This window comes from Equus caballus, chromosome 2, assembly GCF_041296265.1.
Source record: "Equus caballus isolate H_3958 breed thoroughbred chromosome 2, TB-T2T, whole genome shotgun sequence".
In the NCBI taxonomy this organism is placed as follows: domain Eukaryota; kingdom Metazoa; phylum Chordata; class Mammalia; order Perissodactyla; family Equidae; genus Equus; species Equus caballus.
Window position 1 is genome coordinate 32,734,106 of NC_091685.1, and position 21,328 is coordinate 32,755,433.

General features: G+C 59.8%; 1 protein-coding gene across 13 annotated transcripts in view; it reads left to right on the plus strand.

The window, feature by feature from the left end:
* The window catches only part of HSPG2 (heparan sulfate proteoglycan 2), a 99,002-nt gene that overhangs the window by 75,329 nt on the left and 2,345 nt on the right, over positions 1-21,328 (plus strand). For 9 of the 13 annotated variants that reach the window (XM_070260776.1, XM_070260780.1, XM_070260777.1 and 6 more), the window contains 39 exons: positions 524-659; positions 852-1,003; positions 1,432-1,570; positions 1,666-1,817; positions 2,435-2,570; positions 2,676-2,827; positions 3,079-3,217; positions 4,045-4,196; positions 4,416-4,563; positions 5,606-5,757; positions 6,205-6,346; positions 6,685-6,836; positions 7,230-7,371; positions 7,485-7,625; positions 7,946-8,080; positions 8,333-8,514; positions 8,998-9,193; positions 9,453-9,632; positions 9,899-10,159; positions 11,326-11,530; positions 12,289-12,386; positions 12,808-13,074; positions 13,760-13,869; positions 14,070-14,217; positions 14,291-14,407; positions 14,784-14,801; positions 15,058-15,169; positions 15,851-15,995; positions 16,082-16,181; positions 16,291-16,400; positions 16,526-16,634; positions 16,776-16,835; positions 17,274-17,372; positions 17,756-17,977; positions 18,270-18,514; positions 18,845-19,016; positions 19,106-19,228; positions 19,327-19,383; positions 21,156-21,231. In XM_070260776.1, the coding sequence (XP_070116877.1) occupies positions 524-659; positions 852-1,003; positions 1,432-1,570; positions 1,666-1,817; positions 2,435-2,570; positions 2,676-2,827; positions 3,079-3,217; positions 4,045-4,196; positions 4,416-4,563; positions 5,606-5,757; positions 6,205-6,346; positions 6,685-6,836; positions 7,230-7,371; positions 7,485-7,625; positions 7,946-8,080; positions 8,333-8,514; positions 8,998-9,193; positions 9,453-9,632; positions 9,899-10,159; positions 11,326-11,530; positions 12,289-12,386; positions 12,808-13,074; positions 13,760-13,869; positions 14,070-14,217; positions 14,291-14,407; positions 14,784-14,801; positions 15,058-15,169; positions 15,851-15,995; positions 16,082-16,181; positions 16,291-16,400; positions 16,526-16,634; positions 16,776-16,835; positions 17,274-17,372; positions 17,756-17,977; positions 18,270-18,514; positions 18,845-19,016; positions 19,106-19,228; positions 19,327-19,383; positions 21,156-21,231 (5,582 nt within the window). The remainder of the gene's footprint in view (positions 1-523; positions 660-851; positions 1,004-1,431; positions 1,571-1,665; positions 1,818-2,434; positions 2,571-2,675; positions 2,828-3,078; positions 3,218-4,044; positions 4,197-4,415; positions 4,564-5,605; positions 5,758-6,204; positions 6,347-6,684; positions 6,837-7,229; positions 7,372-7,484; positions 7,626-7,945; positions 8,081-8,332; positions 8,515-8,997; positions 9,194-9,452; positions 9,633-9,898; positions 10,160-11,325; positions 11,531-12,288; positions 12,387-12,807; positions 13,075-13,759; positions 13,870-14,069; positions 14,218-14,290; positions 14,408-14,783; positions 14,802-15,057; positions 15,170-15,850; positions 15,996-16,081; positions 16,182-16,290; positions 16,401-16,525; positions 16,635-16,775; positions 16,836-17,273; positions 17,373-17,755; positions 17,978-18,269; positions 18,515-18,844; positions 19,017-19,105; positions 19,229-19,326; positions 19,384-21,155; positions 21,232-21,328) is intronic. The other 4 variants (XM_070260787.1, XM_023635563.2, XM_070260785.1 and 1 more) reach the window with 3 other exon arrangements.

Below are 21,328 nucleotides of genomic sequence, written 5' to 3' on the forward strand. Positions count from 1 at the left end.
TACTTAACTTCTCTGTGCCATCGTTTCAGCATCTGTAAAATGGTAATAATGGTCCCTTCCTTATAGAATTGTTTTGAGGTTGGAGTGAGTTAACATATACACAAGGTGCTCGGAGCTGTGGCTTAGAGAAAGCGTTCTGAGCTGTTACCATTACGGTAATGCCATTGGCTATTATTATTATTATAGAACTGAGGATGCCATTGATTGCAGATGCACCATTATTTTAGGTACCTCTAAGAAAAACAGGCTGCCGCTTGCACTGTAAGATTCTTCACTGTAAGACGCATCTTGATTTCAGAGACACTGAAGTGTGTCTGAGAACCGAGAGAAGGTGGCAGTGTTTGCAGTTCACTGGGACTCCTGTTGTCCACCCCCTACTCCGGGGATGAAACCCCCGTCTCCATCCCTAAGCAGGACAGAGCTGATGGCCAGGCCTCGGGGGTCAGAGAGCGAGGCAGGGTTGCGGGTCAGAGATGCAGGGGTCCCTCGAGGGCCCCCTCTGACCGCACCTCCATCCGACCAGACCCACGGCTCACTGCTGAGGCTACACCAGGTGTCCCCAGCCGACTCGGGCGAGTATGTGTGCCGCGTGGGGGGTGGCTCAGTGCCCCTGGAGGCCTCCGTCTTGGTGACCATTGAGCCTGAAAGCTCTATGCCTGGTGAGTGGCACTCGAGGGAGGGCAGGGCTGGGGACCCCTGACTCTGGCACTGGGGCTCCCCATTCTAGCAGTGGGGCTCACCACTCCAGCAATGGCAGGATCCCACAAGACCAACAGCCCCTAGCTCCACTTACACCCCCCTCTCCTCCTGCCCTCCCAGCCGGGGGTTGACCCTCTGCCCTCTGTCCCCAGCACTTGGGGTCACCCCCCCAGTCCGGATCGAGTCCTCCTCCTCACATGTGGCTGAAGGCCAGACCCTGGATCTGAACTGCCTGGTCGCTGGGCAGGCCCATGCCCAGATCACGTGGCACAAGCGTGGGGGCAGCCTCCCCGCCCGGCACCAGGTAGGAGGCGGGGAGCTGGGGGGGCGGGGCTAAAGAACCCTGTGACTGCAGAATAAGGAGCACAGGCTTTGAATTCAGGCATATTCAAGTTCAGATGCTGCTCTCCACTTGCCTGCTGTGTGGCTTTAGGCTGTCATTTGGCTTCCCTGATCCTCAGTGTCCTTGTCTGTCAAATGGGCTCACACTGCCTACCTCACCTGCGCCATAGCACATCAACAAACACTGGTGCCCTGCTTCTTCCCACCAGGCCCAGTCCCAACACTGGGGCAGGGGAACTGGGGGCTCATGAATGGTGGTTCTCCCTGGAAGAGCCCCCTCAAGCTCCAGCTGCCTGGGCCAGACTAGGAGGAGGCCAGGCAAGGGAGTAGCAGCCTGGCTGGGAGCCGCCGAGCCCGGCTCTGAGCCTGCCTCCCTCCCGACCCTCCCAGGTGCATGGCTCAAGGCTGCGGCTGCCCCAGGTGACTCCAGCCGACTCCGGGGAGTACGTGTGCCGCGTGGTCAGCAGCTCGGGCACCCAGGAAGCCTCAGTCCTCGTCACCATCCAGCAGCGTCTTAGCCCCTCCCACAGTGAGTGTCTCGGGGGTCATAGCAAACAGTGGGGGCTGCTAGGGCCCCTCCACCCTCAGCGGCTCCCACATCCTGCCTCCTGTCCCCTCTCCCAGCCCAGGGTGTGGTATACCCCGTCCGCATTGAGTCCTCCTCATCCTCCCTGGCCAATGGACATACTCTGGACCTCAACTGTCTAGTGACCAGCCAAGCCCCCCACACTATCACCTGGTATAAGCGTGGAGGCAGCCTACCCAGCCGGCACCAGGTATGGAGCCAGCAGGCAAGGAAGACAAAAACTGGGCACACCCGTTCTGACAGGAATCAGCAGGGGATCTTAGCACCTCCTCTGTGCTCATTCAGTCATTCAACAAACATTGAGTGTTGTTGCTAGATGGGCCTTGGACCAGTGCTGAGGATACAGAGATCATCCCACTGACCTCAGTTGGATCCTATATTTGAACAAAACGTTCTATGATTCACTCACTAAATTTCCCTGAGAACCTGCTCCAGGCTAAGTCCTGTGCCTGGCACTAAGGATTCCAAATGGAATGAGACAGGTGCCTGCCCTCAGGGAGCTCACAGGCCAGAGGGTGAGGCAGACATGCCACATGCAATAGGAGCCACAGCAGGGCTCTGTGGAGTCACCAGGGAAGGCCTCAGTGGGCTTGCTGCAGGGGTGAGGGGTGAGAACAGTACAAAGGCTAGGGGCACTGTCCACCCCAGCCCGGAGCCTCAGGAAGGCCCCGCAGAAGAACCCCTGCGGACTGGGGTGGGGGCAGACCCCAGGCAAGAGAGGGAGGCTCCTGGAGTCTGGGGGCAGCAGCAGCAGTGCCCGGGATGTGGAGGGGCTGCCCCCACCCGCTGATACCTATTCCCCTCCAGATCGTGGGCTCCCGGCTGCGGATCCCCCAGGTGACGCCAGCCGACTCGGGAGAGTACGTATGTCACGTCAGTAATGGTGCTGGCTCCCAGGAGACCTCACTCATCGTCACCATCCAGGGCAGCGGCTCCTCCCACGGTGAGGAGGGGGTCCGGACAAGTGGGTGCAGGGGGGAGGCAGAGTCCCCAGCACTGTCCCTGGTATCTGACTCTCGCTGTGTGGTCTGTCTCTCTCTGTCCCAAGTGCCCAGCGTGTCCCCACCCATCAGGATCGAGTCCTCGTCCCCCACAGTGGTCGAAGGGCAGACCTTGGATCTGAACTGTGTGGTCGCTGGGCAGCCCCAGGCCACCATCACATGGTACAAGCGTGGGGGCAGCCTTCCTGCCCGACACCAGGTACAGAGTGGAACCGTGGCAGTGGGGACGGAATCCCTGCCTCCCGGGGTGGGCAGTGCAGGGACAGCCCCGTGGGCAAAGAACCCAAAGGATTAGCTGGCAGTCCTGGGGCAGTCGTGCCTCCTGCCCTGGCTAGACAGAGGGTAGTATGAGCAAGTCTGACAAGGGAGGCTGGGAGGAGGCCTGAGCCAGCCCATGACCCCTCTGCCCCTCGACTCCCTCTCCCCGCCCTTCCCCACCTGCCCCCCCAGGCCCATGGCTCCCGCCTGCGGCTGCACCAGATGTCTGTGGCTGACTCGGGCGAGTACGTGTGCCGGGCTAACAACAACATCGACGCCCAGGAGGCCTCCATCATGGTCTCAGTCTCCCCCAGCGCCGGCAGCCCCTCCGGTGAGTCTGAGGGAGGCCCGAGGAGGGACCAGAGACGCAGGTCACAGTGCTCCCTGCAGAGGAGGAGCTCTGTAGTCAGAGCCCTTAGGCGAGGCTTGTGGTCCAGGGCAAGGCTCTGCAGAAAGGTGCCTGGATTCGAATCCTGCCCACACCACTAAGGGGCTTGGATGAGTTACCCTCCTCTCAGCAAAATGGGGATATCGGTCGTTCCATCTTCACAGAGTTGTCCAGTACAGTGGCCGCCAGCCACGTGTGGCAATTAAAATTAGTTACAGTTTAAAATCCACATCCCCGGGGCCAGCCCGGTGACACAGTGGTTAAGTTCGCACGTTCCACTTCGGCGGCCCAGGGTTCACTGGTTCAGATCCCGGGTGCAGACATGGCACCGCTTGGCACGCCATGCTGTGGTAGGCGTCCCACGTATAAAGTGGAGGAAGATGGGCATGGATGTTAGCTCAGGGCCAGTCTTCCTCAGCAAAAAGAGGAGGATTGGCAGCAGATGTTAGCTCAGGGCTAATCTTCCTCAAAAAAAAAATTCACATCCCCACATTTCAGGTGCTCAATAGCCACACGTGGCTAGTAGCTACTGTATTGGACAGTGTAGATGATGGGACATTTCCATCATCGGGGAAAGTTTATGAACTTTGTGAGGATTAAATGAGTGAATACACATACAGTGCTTAGAACAGAGCCTGGCATGCTATAAGTGTTGGCTATTATTATTATCTTGAGAGAGGGGGGTTTCTACAGCTAAGGCGCCCACCATCCCAGCTGTTCCCAAATTTGCCTATAGCCAAAGCCCCGATTTGCTGTCTCTGTGCCCCCAGTCCCTGGCGGTTCTGTGCCCATCAGAATTGAGTCGTCATCTTCACACGTGGCTGAAGGGCAGACCCTGGATCTGAACTGCGTGGTCCCTGGACAGGCCCATGCCCAGGTCACGTGGCACAGGCGTGGGGGCAGCCTCCCCCCTCACCACCAGGTATGGGAGTTGGCGGCAGGAAATAGTGGGAGGGCTGCTGCATGTGGGGGCCCTGCCTAGGGGTCCATCCCCCAGGCTCCGCCCAGGAAGGAGGTCTGGGAGCTCCCATGGGCTGCAGCGCCTGCCTGCGTCAGAGGTTAGACCCTGGCCCCAGGCCTTCAAGGATGTCGACTGCCATCTCACTTTGCTCCTCTGTCTCCCCGTCCTGTCCCCACTCAGGCCCACGGCTCACGGCTGCGGCTACACCAGGTGTCCCCAGCTGACTCGGGCGAGTACGTGTGCCGTGTGGTGAGCAGCTCTGGCCCCCTGGAGGCCTCGGTCCTGGTCACCATCGAGGCCTCTGGCTCTAGCGCTGTTCCTGTCCCTGGTGAGGGTCCCTCCGGTGGGGCTGGGAGGCTGGGGAAGGGAGGTGGGGAAGGACCAGCAGGCAGAGATCGGGAGGCAGGTGAAGGGGGCTTCATCTCTAGGGCCCGAGAGCACGGACTTCAGAGTCTGTCATCTGTGGGTGTGAGTCTCAGCCCCTCTGTCCACACCTGAGCGGTCACACAAGGGACTTCTCTTCGCGTTTCCCCTTCCTAGTCTGTAAAGGGGGGATAGCAGCTCTTGCACCAGTTTCATGAGTTCCCCAGAGGCTGGAGCTGCACCTCTGGGGCCATGTGAGGGTGATCTTAGGTGATAAAATAGGGGCATATTAGGGAAAAAACAGCAGCACATCAAACCTGTCATGATTTCACAGAAATCGTTGCCTATAATGGAGCTAAGTATTTAAGGATTATTTTTAATGAATCAGTGAAAGGAAAATGCAAAGTAATGGATAGCACAGGGAGCGCGTGGCTGTAGCAGACGTCCTGGTAGCAGCACGTGAATTGCTAAGTAATAAACAAGATATAGCACTTAGTAGGTGTGGGCCCTATCACATCTATGCATTATCTCGTTTCATCCTCGCAATAACCCTTTGAGGTAGGTGTGATTGTTCTCTCCCTTTTACTGGGGAAACTGAGACAAGGAGAGGTGAAGTAGCTTTCCAGAGGGCACACAGCTGATCCACGGCAGAGCTGGGTTTTGAACCCCGGCAGTCTGGCCCCAGAGTCCGGGTTCTTAGCCACATGCTACTCAAGTTTGGGAAGCATTAGTGATCTGTGTGGAGGTGCCTGGCCCTGAGCCCTGGCCGCCAGTGGTGCTGGGAGCACATGAGCTGATGGTGGGGCCATTGTCTGGGGCAGGGCCAGGAGAATGAGGTGCTCTACCCGCCCAGGCTAGCCCAGCCGCCCCAGGCCTCAGGGGAATGGGAAGGGGGAATCGAGGCCACCTCCCCATGGCCTCTAGTCTGAACATCTGGGCACCCAGGGGCAGGGGCTGAGGGCACAGGGGTGGGGGTCCCAGCTCACTGACCTCTTCCTGTGCCCCAGCTCCAGGCGGAGTCCCACCCATCCGCATCGAGACCTCCTCCTCCCACGTGGCTGAAGGGCAGACCCTGGATCTGAAGTGCGTGGTGCCTGGGCAGGCGCATGCCCAGGTCACATGGCACAGGCGTGGGGGCAGTCTCCCTGCCCGGCACCAGGTATAGGGGCTAGAGAAAGCAGGATGTGGGCACACCCCATCCCATCCCACCTCCTGTGCGGGCAGTCCTGCCTGAACCCAGCCCTAGAGGGAAGGTGGCCCCAACATCCAGGGCTTTGGGAAAATTGCAGCAGGAAATCACTGGGAATGAGGAGGTCAAGAACAGCCTGGGCAAAAAAGGGCCACCTCTGGCCCCCTAGCACCTTGGCACAAATGAGAAAAGGACACCTCTTACTCAGGACACTGGACTTTCTCCTAGCAGAAAAGTGTCCTAATAAACCTACTCCACAATGTCTAATGTCAGAGGGGGTCACCTTTGACAAGATGCAGCCTACATAACTGTCCATGACGGTCCTGGGGACCAGGTACCAGGGGGCTTGGGCATCTGAAGGCCTTGGCCCTTGGCCCCCGAGCTCACTCTCCCAACTGTTGCCCCGACCCTGACCAGGTCCATGGCCCCCTGCTGAGGCTGAACCAGGTGTCCCCGGCTGACTCTGGCGAGTACTCATGCCAAGTGACCGGCAGCTCAGGCACCCTAGAGGCTTCTGTCCTGGTCACAATTGAGGCCTCCAGCCCGCGCCCCATTCCTGGTGAGTGACAGGGGCAGTGGGCGATGCTGGGGCATGGGTGTGGGGGCCCCTTCCTGGCCTTGCTCCTCCCTGCTCTCCCAGCAGAAGCATGGAGCTCTCAGCGCTGTGAATGTCCTCCAGCCCCTCCCCCAACCACTAGGGACCAGTCCTGGGTCTCATCACAGCAAGCTGGCCCCCAGGGAATGGAGACTCTTCTTAGGTCGATGGCGCTCAGCCGTGTCAGTCACCCTCAAGCCTCTGCACTCCAGGAGGGCCAGTCGGCATTTACTGCCTCCACCTGTGTCCCTGCCTTCACCCCCTGGAACCTTGCCTTTCTCACCCACCCGTTGTGCCCACAGCCCCAGGACTGGCACAGCCCATCTACATTGAGGCCTCCTCCTCCCACGTGGCCGAAGGGCAGACCCTGGACCTGAACTGTGTGGTGCCTCGGCAGCCTCACGCCCAGGTCACGTGGCACAAGCGTGGGGGCAGCCTCCCTGCCCGGCACCAGGTACGGTGACCAGGATGGGGAGGGTTCCAGGGCAGGCAAGGATCAACCTGCAGTCGCCTTCTGCACCCCAAATCTCATGCCAACCCTGGCCTGCTTGGGACCCCCAGGAGATAGGATACCTTTTGGGGAACAATTTGCCAGCCTGGAGTTGAGACCTGGGTTTTTCTCCTGGCTCTGCTGCTGAATCGTTTCTTGAGCCAGTTTGCGCCTCTATAAAGTGGGTGGGTTGGACTCGTAGGATTCTGTGAATGAGGCTCCTTCATTCCCACCAGCTGGAGCCCGGAGCTCCTAAGACCCGAGAGGGGACTCTTGGGCACTGGCAGAGCCGGGCGTGGGGACTTGCCCTATCCCAAGTACTTTGGCCTGATGGCTGCCCCCTCCTCGCTCCGACAGACCCATGGCTCCCGGCTGCGGCTCCACCACGTCTCCCCCGCCGACTCTGGCGAGTACGTGTGCCGTGTGGTTGGCGGCTCAGGCCCTGAGCAGGAGGCCTCCTTCACAGTCACTGTCCCACCCAGTGCGGGGTCCTCCTACCGTGAGTGTGGCAGATGCCATGGGCAGGGGAGGGAGAGAGACCCTGGAGCTGAGGCAGCGGGGTCGAGCCAACCCAGCCCCAGAGCCCAGCCCTCCACCTGCCTCATCCCCCAGGCCTTAGGAGCCCCGTCATCTCTATCGAGCCGCCCAGCAGCACCGTGCAGCAGGGTCAAGACGCCAGCTTCAAGTGCCTCATCCATGACGGGGCAGCCCCCATCAGCCTGGAGTGGAAGACTCGGAACCAAGAGCTGGAAGGTGAGCTGGGCAGGGTGGGTGGGCTGGAGGAAGGTAGGAATGCCTGGTGATCACCGCTGTGGATGGGGCAGAGGCCAAGCATAGCACCAAACTCCTGGTATGACCCTGGGGAAGGTTCTTCCCCTCTGGAGCCTCAGTGGCCCCATCCGGATGGTGAGGGGGCTGGACCCAGGCGTCCCCAAAGACTCTTTCACCTGCTGTCTGTGACCCTGTGAGCTGGACACGCCCAGGCTGGAGGGGTCGGGGGCACAGGGCAGAGGCAGCGCCAAGGCATGAGGACCACCCTCACTGACTATACCTTCCCAATGCCACTCCAACAGACAATGTCCACATCAGCCCCAATGGCTCCATCATCACCATCGTGGGTACCCGGCCCAGCAACCATGGTGCCTACCGCTGCGTGGCCTCCAACGCCTATGGCGTGGCCCAGAGTGTCGTGAACCTCAGTGTGCATGGTGAGGAGCGTGAACCCATGGGCTCTGCCAGCCTGTCTCCAGCCCTCATTCTGAGCTCAGAACCTCCAGGTTTAAGTCCTGCCTCTGCCACTGCCTCCCTCTTGAGCATTCCCCCTCTCTGAGCCTCAGTTTCCACGTCAGTGCAGTGGGGAGACTAGTGCCCACATGGCAGTTACTGAGAAGGGATCTGTGACAGTGCACGTGACCAGCAGAGCTCCGCATGTACATCAGTCGTGTCGTTCCTCTGGACAGGGCCCCCTACGGTGTCTGTGCTTCCTGAGGGCCCCGTGTGGGTGAAAGTGGGAAAGGCAGTCGCCCTGGAGTGTGTTAGTGCTGGGGAGCCCCGCTCTTCTGCTCGCTGGACCCGGATCGGCACCCCTGCCAAGGTGGAGCAGCAGACATATGGGCCCGTGGACAGCCACACGGTGCTGCAGGTGAGGCGTGGCCTCCCTTTGGCCAGAGGCCAGGCCCATCCTTGAGCAGATGCTTGGAGGGAAAAGTGGTGGATAGGCAGATGGATAATGAATCGATGGAGAGAGAAAGAGGGGGTTGGGATAGGTAGATGAGGGGAAGATTAGAAGATAGGCAGGAAGAAAGAGGGAAGGTGGAAGAAGGGAAGAAAGAATGGTTGGAAGGATGGATGCATGGGTGGAACAGGTAGGTGGGTAGGTAGACGGGTAGGTGGATAGTGGAAGTATGGTTGGGTGGGTGGGTGGGTAGGTGGGTACATGGATGGATCGGTGGGTTGATGGACCAATGGGATGTTTTGGGTGTGACGCCTTAAGCAGCCTGTCAGATAGGAGAGCTCAAAACAAAGGGAAGGGTAGAGAAAGGAGATAAAACTAAACCAGAGCTGGGGGCTGATGCAAAGGTCCCTCTTCAGTGCCCGCATAATCAACCTCCTTGTTTTCTTCCAGATTTCATCAGCTAAACCATCAGATGCGGGCACCTATGTGTGCCTAGCTCAGAATGCACTGGGCACAGCACAGAAGCGGGTGGAAGTGATTGTGGACATGGGCACCGTGGCCCCAGGGGCCCCCCAGGTCCAGGTTGAAGAAGCCGAGCTGACTGTGGAGGCTGGACACACGGCCACCCTGCGCTGCTCAGCCACAGGTGTGGACGGGGGCTGACACACGGGGCAGGCAGAGCAGTGGTGCCTGGGGCCTGCATTGTAGACACAAGAGATCTGAAGATGATGTCATGCCTGGGGAGGGGGTTTTGCTGCTGGCATCTCCCAGTGATGGCTGAGGTGCCCACTTAGTGCCCCCCACAAAGGGGCCAGATCACCCGGGTCCCTTCCTCAACGTCGCCACCCTCCGCTGGTCCTTGGGGCAGCCCAGCAATCGCTGCCATCTTCCACTTGACTCCGCAGGCAGCCCCACGCCCACCATCCACTGGTCCAAGCTGCGCTCCCCACTGCCCTGGCAGCACCAGCTGGAAGGCAACACGCTGATCATCCCCCGGGTAGCCCAGCAGGACTCGGGCCAGTACATCTGCAACGCCACTAGCCCTGCCGGGCACGCTGAGGCCACCATCGCCCTGCACGTAGAGAGTAAGGCACTCATCCGCCCCCCACCAGGCTGCACCCTGGACAGAACCCCAGGAACCCCATCCAGAGGGCCCCATACCTCAGCCTCCCAGAGCCTACCCTAGCCTGAAACCCATATGCCCGCCTGGAACCTTTGCTCCCCTCATCCCCAGTCCTCCAGGCTCCCCACTCAGCCTCCCTGGTCCTTTGGCAAGTCTCCTGGACCCGACACCTGTTCCCATCTCGACGTCTGCTCCTCCCAACTCTGACCTCTATGTCCCCCACCCCAGGCCCACCGTATGCCACCACAGTCCCGGAGCACGCTTCGGTGCAGGCAGGGGAGACGGTGCAGCTTCAGTGCCTGGCTCACGGGACACCCCCGCTCACCTTCCAGTGGAGCCGCGTGGGGGGCAGCCTCTCTGGGAGGGTGACCGCCAGGAACGAGATGCTGCACTTTGAGCCCGCCGCCCCCGAGGACTCAGGCCGCTACCGCTGCCGGGTCACCAATAGGGTGGGCTCGGCTGAGGCCTTCGCCCACGTGGTCGTCCAAGGTGAGCAGCCCTGGGTCAGGCTGGGCAGAAGGGGGTCAGCTTTCCTCCAGGCCCTTGTCTGAGCCTTTCAGTCACCCAGCAACTGGCACCAGGGGACCCCCACTTGGGGTACAAGGCCTCCCTCCATTGCCCCACCTGGAATGCCTGGCTTTCCCTTCTTTAACGCCCAAGGCAGGCCTGCCTCCTCCAGGAAGAGCCCCATCAGCTTCTCAGCAGCTCTAGCTCTCATTGCTGCATCCCTCCCTTGGCGTTGAGCTCCCACTGCCAGCGGCTGTAGGTTTACAGAAGTACCCCAGCCTGCCTCACCTGCGAGACTCAAGAGACGCAGGGCAGGGCCTGGACCCAGTCATCTTAGAAGCCCAGGCTTGTCCACCACAGGGCCAGAACGGGCTGGGTAAATGCTGGACAGTGACTGTGTGGCAGGGCAGCACCGCCCCCGGGCATGCTCAGGGTTTCAGTGGATCTCCAAAGAACCCAGCATCTCCATGGTCTCCTCTGTCAGTGACACAAAGCCAACAAGTTCTGTTGGGCCCCAAATTCTAGAAGCAGAAAAGCACATAGCCCAGTGGTCAAGAGCCTGGGCTACACTGAGCGTGGGTTCAGTGCTCGGTGACTTGCTGGTTGTGTGACCTTGGCCAAGCCTCAGTTTCTTCATCTGTAGGGTGGAGAGACAGTGCCAGCACTTAGGCTGACTTAGAAAGATACCCGTATGTAAAGCCCGTGGCATGCAGTAGGCACTTCAAATGATGATGATATGTATCGGCACTTACCCTCCCACCCACCCCCCGCATGAGGACATGTGGGTGCCTTCCCCATGACCACAGATTCTCTTATGTTAGACTAGAGTCTTTGCTGTCCTTGCTTAAAATGTCTAAATCTTTCCAAGACTGACCCCTTGCACTCTTGCCTGGGGCTTCCCTCTACTCCCCTCCCGAAAGCAGAGCCCAGCGCTCCACAGGCTCTTAAATGTGTTGATTGAATGAATACGCAAGTGAGCAAATGCGTCCTTCTGCCAGTGGAAGGTCTTTTCTCCCTGGTCAGAGAGGCTACCAGGAGAAGAACAGCCCTTGAACGTTAGGATGGGAGTTTCCTGGGTCCTGGGGGGGTGGCAGGAGCGTCAGGGATATGACACACATATATGCAGAACCTCGCAAATGTCCCCACAGGCCCCTCTGGCTCTCTCCCGGCCACTGCTGTCCCAGCAGGATCCACGCCCACCGTTCAGGTCACGCCTCAGCTGGAGACCAAGAGCATAGGGGCCAGCGTTGAGTTCCATTGTGCCGTGCCCAGCGACCGGGGCACCCAGCTTCGTTGGATCAAGGAAGGGGGTCACCTGCCTCCTGGCCACAGCGTGCAGGATGGGGTGCTCCGGTGAGTGGGGGTGGGGGCAGGACTGAACTTGGGCGCCCCAGCTGAAGGCACACAGTGGAGCTGTTAGAACACCTGCCCTCGGAGCTGGCCCCGTGGCCAAGTGGTTAAGTTCGCGCGCTCCACTGCAGGCAGCCCAGTGTTTCGTCGGTTCAAATCCTGGGTGCGGACATGGCACAAGCCATGCTGAGGCAGTGTCCCACATGCCACAACTAGAAGGACCCACAACTAAAAATACACAACTATGTACTGGGGGGCTTTGGGGAAAAAAAGGAAAAAAATAAAATCTTTAAAAAAAAAACCACCTGCCCTGTGGGGCTCAGCCTGAAACAATGTCCTTGGGCAAGGCACCTCCCCTCTCTGAGCCTCAGCTGTGCGGTGGGTTATAGGAGACGGAAATGAGATTATCTGAAGCATTTACCACGGTGCTGAGCACGTGGAAGGCTTTCGGTGAACGGTGGCCAGCATTCGTATCATTATTGTTAGAGGAAAGAGAACAGGCCGAGACCAGGTATACACACGGCGCAGATCTCAGCTCCGCTGCTCCACGACTGCGTGATCTTGCCCTCTAGAGAGCACGGTCTCAGTCCCAAATGGGTGTAGTGACACCCATCCTGCCTGCCCACCTACCTTGCCTATTGGTTATTGAGAGACTAGAAGTTTCCCCCGTGTGCTAACCTCTGGCAGCTGTAACTCCCACGCCAGTGCAAAGCACTCTCATAATTGTTTTTATTCACTGATATCTGATTTTTTCTTTACAGAATCCAGAACTTGGACCAGAGCTGCCAAGGGACATATATTTGCCAGGCCTATGGACCATGGGGCCAGGCCCAGGCCAGTGCCCAGCTGGTTGTCCAAGGTAGGAGAGTGGCTTCAGGCCTCTGCTGAGAGCAGGGGACAGAGAGGAGGGCACAGGGACCCTGTTCCCTAGGAAGCCCCTTAAATGTGTACGAATGAAGAGAATTACTCGATTGTAATGTTGCTTGTGTCTAGCATAGAGTGAGGGGGCTTGACAAATATCGCAAGGGAGGAAGAAGGGGCACAGGTGGAGCGGGTGGGTGCGCAGACCAGCCAACGAAGAAGCCCCGTGGATGCCCAAGCGCGGAAACGAATGAACAGCAGAGCAGACGAGCGAGTGCGGTAACGTGAATGCACGGAAGAGCACGTGGAGAAGTGAACGAATGCCTAGGCCCCAGTGCCCCCTTTTCCGGGGCTGTCTGCAGCCTCGGGCCAGGCTCCAGCAGGCTGGCCTCACTCTGCCTCTGCCTCCCTCGCCCCAGCCCTGCCCTCGGTGCTCATCAACATCCGGACGTCCGTGCAGACCGTGGTGGTCGGCCATGCCGTGGAGTTCGAGTGCCTGGCGCTGGGGGACCCCAAGCCTCAGGTGACGTGGAGCAAAGTTGGAGGGCGCCTGCGGCCTGGCATTGTCCAGAGCGGAGGCATCGTCAGGATCGCCCACGTGGAGCTGGCTGACGCGGGACAGTACCGCTGCACGGCCACCAACGCCGCCGGCACCACCCAGTCCCACGTGCTGCTGCTCGTGCAAGGTGAAGGCGGCGGGGGCTTGTGTGGGGACGGGCTTCTCGAGCTACCTGCTCTGGCCTTGCCTGCATTGCACTCCTTCCCACTCTCTTGGGAATTTTCAGTTCTGTGTATCTAAGGGGCAGGTTTCACAATAAGTGGGGGCAGCCGGGGGTAAAGGTGAGTGTTCTGGGGGGGCTGGAACTTGCAGGGCTGGGCTACACCATGGGGTGTCAAGAGGAAAATGGGTCTGTAGTCCTCTGCTCTGACAAGGGAGGCCTACAGCCCAGTCTGATGGCAGAGACAGCATAACACAGAACAGAGACGAAAGAGAGTGAAGCAGGAGCAGTGGGTGCAGGACACACAAATCCACGTTTCCTTCAGAGGCAATTCCTTTTCACCCCAAACCGTATGACTTGCCCCCAAACTTCCAGACTCTCACTGCCCTACTACCCACTTCTCAGGACCCCAGAGGGCTGGACATTCTTCTGCCCAGGTGTGTTGAAGAGTCTGGGGCTGTTCCAGAGCCCTGACTCTGCCCACTTCTGTGCAGCTAAGAGGGAGCAGCCACAATTTCCTCATCTGTGAAACAGGGACACGGTGCCTCCCTTCAAGGGATGGTGTGAGGATTAAGCAAATCGGGGTACAGCCTGGGCTCACAAATGGTGGCTGTCATCAGGTTGGTGGCCTGTCTCTCCTTCCCCCTCTTAGCCTTGCCCCAGATCTCAACACCCCCCGAGGTCCATGTGCCTGCTGGTTCTACAGCCGTCTTCCCCTGCATGGCTTCTGGCTACCCCACTCCTGACATCACCTGGAGCAAGGTAAATGCTGGGCAGGGGACCAGCAGGCATGCCTGAGGGGCAGGCACCGGGTTGTCACCATCTCAGTGCCCCCAGGACGTGGCCCAGGCTTGGCACACAGTACGTGCTTAGGGCCTAAGGGCAGGCGTGCAGGAGATGGGAGACAGGCCCTGTGGAGGTGCGGGCCGAGGCCAGGGTCCAAAGCACGGCTGTGTTTGCAGCTGGATGGTAACCTGCCCCCCGACAGCCGCCTGGAGAACAACATGCTAGTGCTGCCCTCGGTCCGCCCCCAGGACGCGGGCACCTACGTCTGCACTGCCACGAACCGCCAGGGCAAGGTCAAAGCCTTCGCCCAGCTGCGGGTGCCAGGTAAGACAGCCCCAGAATGGCGGTGCCCACCCACTGCCCGGAGGGCGTCACTCTAACTGCTCTCTGCCGGCAGAGCGGGTGGTGCCCTACTTCACCCAGACCCCCCACTCCTTCCTGCCGCTGCCCACCATCAAGGATGCCTACAGGAAGTTTGAGATCAGGATCACTTTCCGCCCTGACTCAGCCGATGGTGAGCACGAGAGGAGCTGATGTGGGGGGTCTGGGGCAGGGGATCTCCTGGAGTAACTGCCATCACCATTTGGGCCCCAGCAGCCCCGGGGCCACCCACCTCCCTTGGTCCTCCCTGTCCTGGCGCCCCCAGGCCTGCCGGGCCTCCCCTTGGTGCCTCCTCCCTTCTCCGTTTCTGCCTCCGTGATAACCTCCCACCTGGAGCCTCCTCATGGTCGCTCTGCCATTGGTGCATCCACACCCAGTCCCCCATCCCATCTTCCTGTCCCCCTCTCTGTCCTCCTGCCTCCTTTGTCTCCCATCTCTCACCCTTTCCTCCTCTCTCTCTCTCACCTGTCTCCTCCCATCTCTTACGGTCTCTGACTTTCACTGTCCAGGCCTCCTTCTCTACTCGGGTGAGTCTCTGCCCCCCTCTCCTCCTTCAGGTCGACCCTGCAGTGTGAGTGAAGCAAATTCCACGTCCTTCAGGGGCTCTCACAAGGCCCTTCTATTCGGGCACCATCTAGAGAGAGTGGGAATGCCATGCGGGCTGTGCCAGAGGGAGGGACAGGCGTCAGAGTGGAAAGGCTCACGAGCTGGGGCCATTCACCCCTGGGGCTGGGGCAGACAGGGAGCGGGAGGGGAGGCCCTGACACAGCTGTGCCCGCCCAGGGATGCTGCTGTACAATGGGCAGAAGCAGAGCCCAGGGAGCCCCGCCAGCCTGGCCCACAGGCAGCCCGACTTCATCTCCTTCGGCCTCGTGGGTGGGAGGCCCGAGTTCCGGTGAGACCCTCGCCCTCCCCGTTCCCTGGGGAGAGGGGGCTGGGGGACTGGACGGCAGGGCTTAGTCAGGCACACACCTGGGCCGGGTCGTACAGAGGAGGTGCTGGGGAAGGAGAGGTGGCTGTTACCCTCGGCGACCACCCGATCTGCTGGAGTAGGCACGGTATGCCAGCCTGGTGGAGGAGGAAGCAGCCTGTGCTTACAGGGTGGCACTGCTGCAGGCCAGGATTCATTCGTTCGTTCGTTCATTCATTCATTCAACAGTTATTTGCTGAGCACCTCCTATGTGCCAGGCACTGATAGAGGGATATACAAAATGTGAGAAGGTATATTCTAGTCGGGGAAGACCAGCCATAAAGCAAGAAGGAAAGAGACAGGGTGCTCTCAGAGGGAGGGGTGCCCAGAAGAAGAGTGAGTCCAGGTGCTGGGCTGCAGGGCCCCGGAGCCAAGGGCACTTGGAGCTCCAAGGCTCCAAGGAAAGGGTGGGGGAGAGGAGGAGACCTGGGCAGGAAGTGGAGGGCTGGGGTGGGGAATGGGGTGGGAGGACAAGGCAGGGACAGGAAGTGGAGCAGGACTGCAGGGAATGGTGGCATCCCCTTTGCCCAGGCTGGGCCCCCTGCTAGCTCTTCTTACGAACCCCATGTCTACTTTCTTCTGCCCCGGCCCTGCCCCGTGGAGCAGCTTTGACGCAGGCTCAGGCATGGCCACCATCCGCCACCCCACACCGCTGGCGCTGGGCCAGTTCCACACGGTGACCCTGCTGCGCAGCCTCACTCAGGGCTCCCTGATTGTGGGCAGCCTGGCCCCAGTCAACGGGACCTCCCAGGTGAGAGCCGACCCCGTCCCCCTCTCCCAGCCCCCTCCCCACCCCTGCCTGGCCTCTCTGCCATTCCCGCCTTCCGCACTGCCCAGGGCAAGTTCCAGGGCCTGGACCTGAACGAGGAGCTCTACCTGGGCGGCTACCCTGACTACAGTGCCATCCCCAAGGCAGGGCTGAGCAGTGGCTTCATAGGTGAGCCCCCCACCCGCCTCCAGCCCTCGCCAAGCCTCACCCGGCTGACAGAGCCCGTGGGAACCTGGGAGGCCCCCACCTTTGCTCATCCTGCCTGCCCACCCCCCAGGCTGCGTCCGGGAGCTGCGCATCCAGGGCGAGGAGATCGTCTTCCATGACCTCAACCTTACAGCGCACGGCATCTCCCACTGCCCCACCTGTCGGGACCGGCCGTGCCAGGTAACCCCACGCCGCACACGCCGCCTGGCTGCCCCTGGCCACTGCCCTCAGCCGTGGTAGGCCCCTCTGGGGAGTGGAGCAGGACCAGCGTGTTCTCAGACTGACTTCTGGGGGCTGCTTTGCAGAACGGGGGCCAGTGCCAGGACTCGGAGAGCAGCAGCTACGTGTGCGTCTGCCTGCCTGGCTTCACCGGGAGCCGCTGTGAACACTCGCAGGCCCTGCACTGCCACCCAGGTGTGTACACCTCCCCATCACTGCCACCCCTGGGGGCTTGCCTCTGCCCATTGCCGTCCCTTCATATCCACCCCAGGCCCACTGCTAACTGTACTTACCACGCTCAATCACGCTTAACCGAGTACTTACCACCCCTCCTAGATCGTGGCTGCCATCCCTGCCACCCTAATACTCACGCTGCCTCCCATCTCTGCTGCCCAGGTACTCACCCCCCATCATAGCCACCCCACTACTCATCCTACCCCCATCGGTGCTCCCCAGGCACTCCCCCAGCCCCATCACTGCTCCCCAGGTACCCACCACCTTCCCATCTGCTACCAAGGTGCTCGCCCCACTACCTGCTGCCCAGGTCCTCATGGACCCCACTGTTATCCAGCTACAGTCTTTCAAGAGCACCACAGACTAACAGTCGCTTGCTCCCCTCCCCCCATGCTGTCCCCTTCCCAGCCTCCTCTGGCCCCCCCTCCCCACCCTTGCTCTAACCCAGTCGTGCTCCCCGGTCTCCGACAGCCCACCCAGGCTGGCCTGGCCCTAACTGACCGAGACCCCTGGGGTGCAACAGGTGGGGCCTTGGTATCAGGACCCCACCCTCTCCCGGGCTACCTCAATGTCCTCCTTGCTGGCCCGTGTGTCTCCCAGAGGCCTGTGGGCCCGACGCCACCTGTGTGAACCGGCCCGACGGCCGAGGCTACACCTGCCGCTGCCACCTGGGCCGCTCGGGGATAAGGTGTGAGGAAGGTGAGTGGAGCCGGGCCTGGGACCCCCAGGATCCCAGTAAGGACGGGGGAAGCTGGGCAGAGCATCTGAGGCCATGATGGGCCCTATGGATGATAAAATTATTCCAGAGCCAGAGGGCCTCAAAGTCACCTGGCCAAGCTTCTGCCCAGTCTGAATCCCTTACCTGAGGACCCCCAAAGGGGACCCCTACCTTATTGGAGATCCTTCTAGCCTGGGCCGCAGTGCCGGGGGGCTCTTGTGCTGCTACAGCTGTTGCCCAGCTGATCCTGAGCCGCTGGGACTAGAGAGTGGGGTGGGCAGGAGTCCTGGAGGAAGGCTGAGTAGTTGACACCTCCTGGGACTCCGGTATCGCCCCGTCCACGGCTGACCTGTGGCTGCCGCAGGTGTGACGGTGACCACCCCCTCCATGTCGGGCACCGGCTCCTACCTGGCACTGCCCGCCCTCACCAACACACACCATGAGCTACGCCTGGATGTCGAGTTCAAGCCACTGGCGCCCGACGGAGTCCTGCTGTTCAGTGGGGGGAAGAGCGGGCCTGTGGAGGACTTCGTGTCCCTGGCGATGGTTGGTGGCCACCTGGAGTTCCGCTACGAGCTGGGGTCAGGTGAGCACCAGACACCAAATGTAGATGGGCTCCCAGTGCCAAGCTCTGTGCCCTCCTTGGCTCTCCATCCTCGAGAAGGCTCAGAGGAATAAATTCAGAGGTCAGACCGGCTCAAGTCCTTGTTCCTTCCCATTCCTTCTCTCTCTGTGTCACTTTAGCCAAGTCCCTAGACCTCTCTCGGCTTCCTCCGGGAGCACCGGGAGGCTGAAGGAAAGCCCCTATCTGCTCAAATCCCCGAACGGGGCGGGGCAGGGGGCCATGCTTGCGCCGACCCACCTGGCGTCCTCCGCAGGGCTGGCCGTGCTGCGCAGCGCCGAGCCGCTGGCCCTGGGCCGCTGGCACCGCGTGTCCGCGGAGCGCCTCAACAAGGACGGCAGCCTGCGCGTGAACGGCGGGCGCCCCGTGCTGCGCTCCTCGCCCGGCAAGAGCCAGGGCCTCAACCTCGACACCCTCCTCTACCTCGGCGGCGTGGAGCCCTCCGTGTCGCTGCCCCCGGCCGCCAACGCAAGCGCTCCCTTCCGCGGCTGCGTGGGAGAGGTGAGCAGGCTGGGAGCGCACACGGGGCGGGGCCCTCCCCCTGCAGCTTGGCCAAGGCCCTCGGGACCACACCCTTCACCCTTGAGCCTCAGTTTCCTGCTCTGTCAAATGGAGACAATTACACCTACTTTGAAGAGTTGTACTGAAGGTTGTGCTGTGGATGTTCCTGGCACATAGTAGGCGCTCAGCTCATGTTCCTCCTTCCGCTGGAATCCCTGCTCAAGTTCCATCTTGGGTTCCCAGCTTCCCTTTACTGCCTTCTCTCTGCTGGCACAGCTATGCCCCTGCCTCCTGCATCCCGTGAGTCCCGCAGGGTCCCTCTGCCCACAGGTGTCAGTGAACGGAAAGCGGTTGGACCTCACCTACAGCTTCCTGGGCAGCCGGGGCATCGGGCAGTGCTACGACAGCTCCCCGTGCGAGCCCCAGCCTTGCCAGCACGGCGCCACATGCATGCCCGCTGGAGAGTATGAGTTCCAGTGCCTGTGTCAAGATGGCTTCAAAGGTGCGTGAGCCGCCCGTGCCCTGGAAGAGGGTAGAGGGTGGTCAGCGGCAGCTCCAGCCCGTGCCCACTCGCTCTGCCCTGGCCCACAGGAGACCTCTGTGAGCACGAAGAGAACCCCTGCCAGCTCCGGGAGCCCTGTCTGCATGGGGGCACCTGCCGGGGCACCCACTGCCTCTGTCCCCCCGGCTTCTCTGGCCCACGCTGCCAACAAGGTAACCTCTCCAGCTTCTCTCCACCTCCCTCTCGGGGCCCGGGACACAGTCCCCGTGGGTATCTGTGTCCACTGACTGGACCCTGCCTTTCTCCATAGGCTCTGGACATGGCACAGCGGAGTCCGATTGGCATCTTGAAGGCAGCGGGGGCAATGGTACGTTCTTGCTGGGCCAGCGAGGGAAGCCGAGTGGGCTTGTCTCCTCCCTGGCTCCAGGTCTCCAGGCCCCCTCTTCCAATGACCCCATCCCCTCAATTCTGGCCTCTTAGCACAACAGGCCCAGAGAGAGGCTCACGGGGCACAGATCGACAGAATAAAGATCACAACCACACAGAGCCGGGTCCTGCCCTGGACTTACTGGCTGGGTGACCTTGGGCAGGCTCTTGAACCACTCTGACCTCAGTTTCCTCCTCTGTATTCATACATTCCATCAACAAAGATCTTATTGTACACCCACCCTTGCCCTGGGAGCAGTAGATATAAGATGAATAAGGCAGGACCCTCACTCTCAAGGATTCCACAATCAGTTTAAAGGCAATGATAACTTTAAAAATGAATGTTTACTGAACAATTATAGGCACTGTGCTAACTGCTTTATAGATACATATCTTCTTATTTATCACTAATAGAATAAGAGAAGTAATGGGATAGTGAGTAAGAGTGTGGACTCTAGTGCCAGCCTGCCTGGGTTCAAATCCAAGCCCTCCCACTTACTAGCTGTGTGACTTTGGGCGAGTCACTTAACCTCTCTGTGCCTCAGTTTCCTCATGTATAAAATGGAGAGAAGTAACATCCTTCCACAAAGCTTTGGATAGAATTTTGTGAAAGTAAAATGACTTAATGTATTTAAAATGCTTAGAACAACATCTGGTCCAGAGTGGGTACAGAATGTTAGCTTTTGTTAATATCATATCTAAGTCATAGGTGGTTATAAGGATCAAGTTAGATGAAACGATGTTTGCAGCTGGACGTGAAGCTCCCTGCACTGTGACTGGCACGTAGCAGGTGCTTAGTAAGTGTTAGCTGTTATCCTCATCATTTGGTGACAGGTGGCAAAGTGTCCCCACCCCTTGTAGCTGCCAGGCCCACAGGGGCCAGCGCTGGCCTGTGGGATGGGTCTGAGCAGGGCTGGGGATGTTGGAGCCACCCACAGTGTGGACGTTGGAGCCGAAAGGTCCAGGTTGCCGTCCAGGCTTCCCACTTCCTGGGCAAGTCCCTCCCCCCGGAGCCTGTCCTCCCACACATAAGATGGAGGGAACGCAAAGGTTCTGACCCTTTTATATGCCATGGACCTAGTGCCCAACTGTCCTGGCTCCTCAGGACTGAGGGGCTGCTCAGGATGTGGGACTTCCAGAGCTCGAACCAGGACAGGACTCGGCAAATGGGGACGGTTGGTCACCTCCCTGGACCGTACTGACCGCATCAAATGAAATACAGAGGATTTCAGAGGAAACCAGTTATACCAAAATAAGGTTCCCAAAATATGCAAAGTGTTCTGATTTGTAACATATGTGCTTCTTTATTAACACATTAAATAACAAGATCGAGTCGTGGGCCTAAGAGCTACCACAGTTTCAATAAGCATAAGCGACGTTTTGAAATATTTGCAACCACTGTCCTGCCATAAGGATACCTCCTATAGTGACAAAGTCCCGGGTCCTGCTGCTGCTCCCTCGGTTAGGTGCCTCCATGTGTAATTGAAGGACCTGCTAAACTTCAGTGACGAGTGAGTGAAAATAGAGCTGTAGGATTTTCCCATCCAAGTTCGCAGGCCCCTAAATTCTGTCCACGGCCTCTTGGTCTCCAGGGACTGCAGGTTCTGAGTCCCCGTCGTAGTTCATGTCGGGGTGGAGGCAGGTCAGGGAACCGATTTGAGATGGATGCTCCTTGCTGGCGAGGTGCCTCACCATCGCCCCCTCCTCCCACAGATGCCCCTGGGCAGTACGCAGCCTATTTCCATGATGACGGCTTCCTAGCTCTCCCCGGCCATGTCCTCTCCAGGAGGTGAGACGGATGCTGGGACAGCCCGTGGGCCCAGGGAGGGGACAGGTTGCAGGGAGAGGATCTAGCCTCTGGGATTTCTGCCCCTCACTCTCTCCCC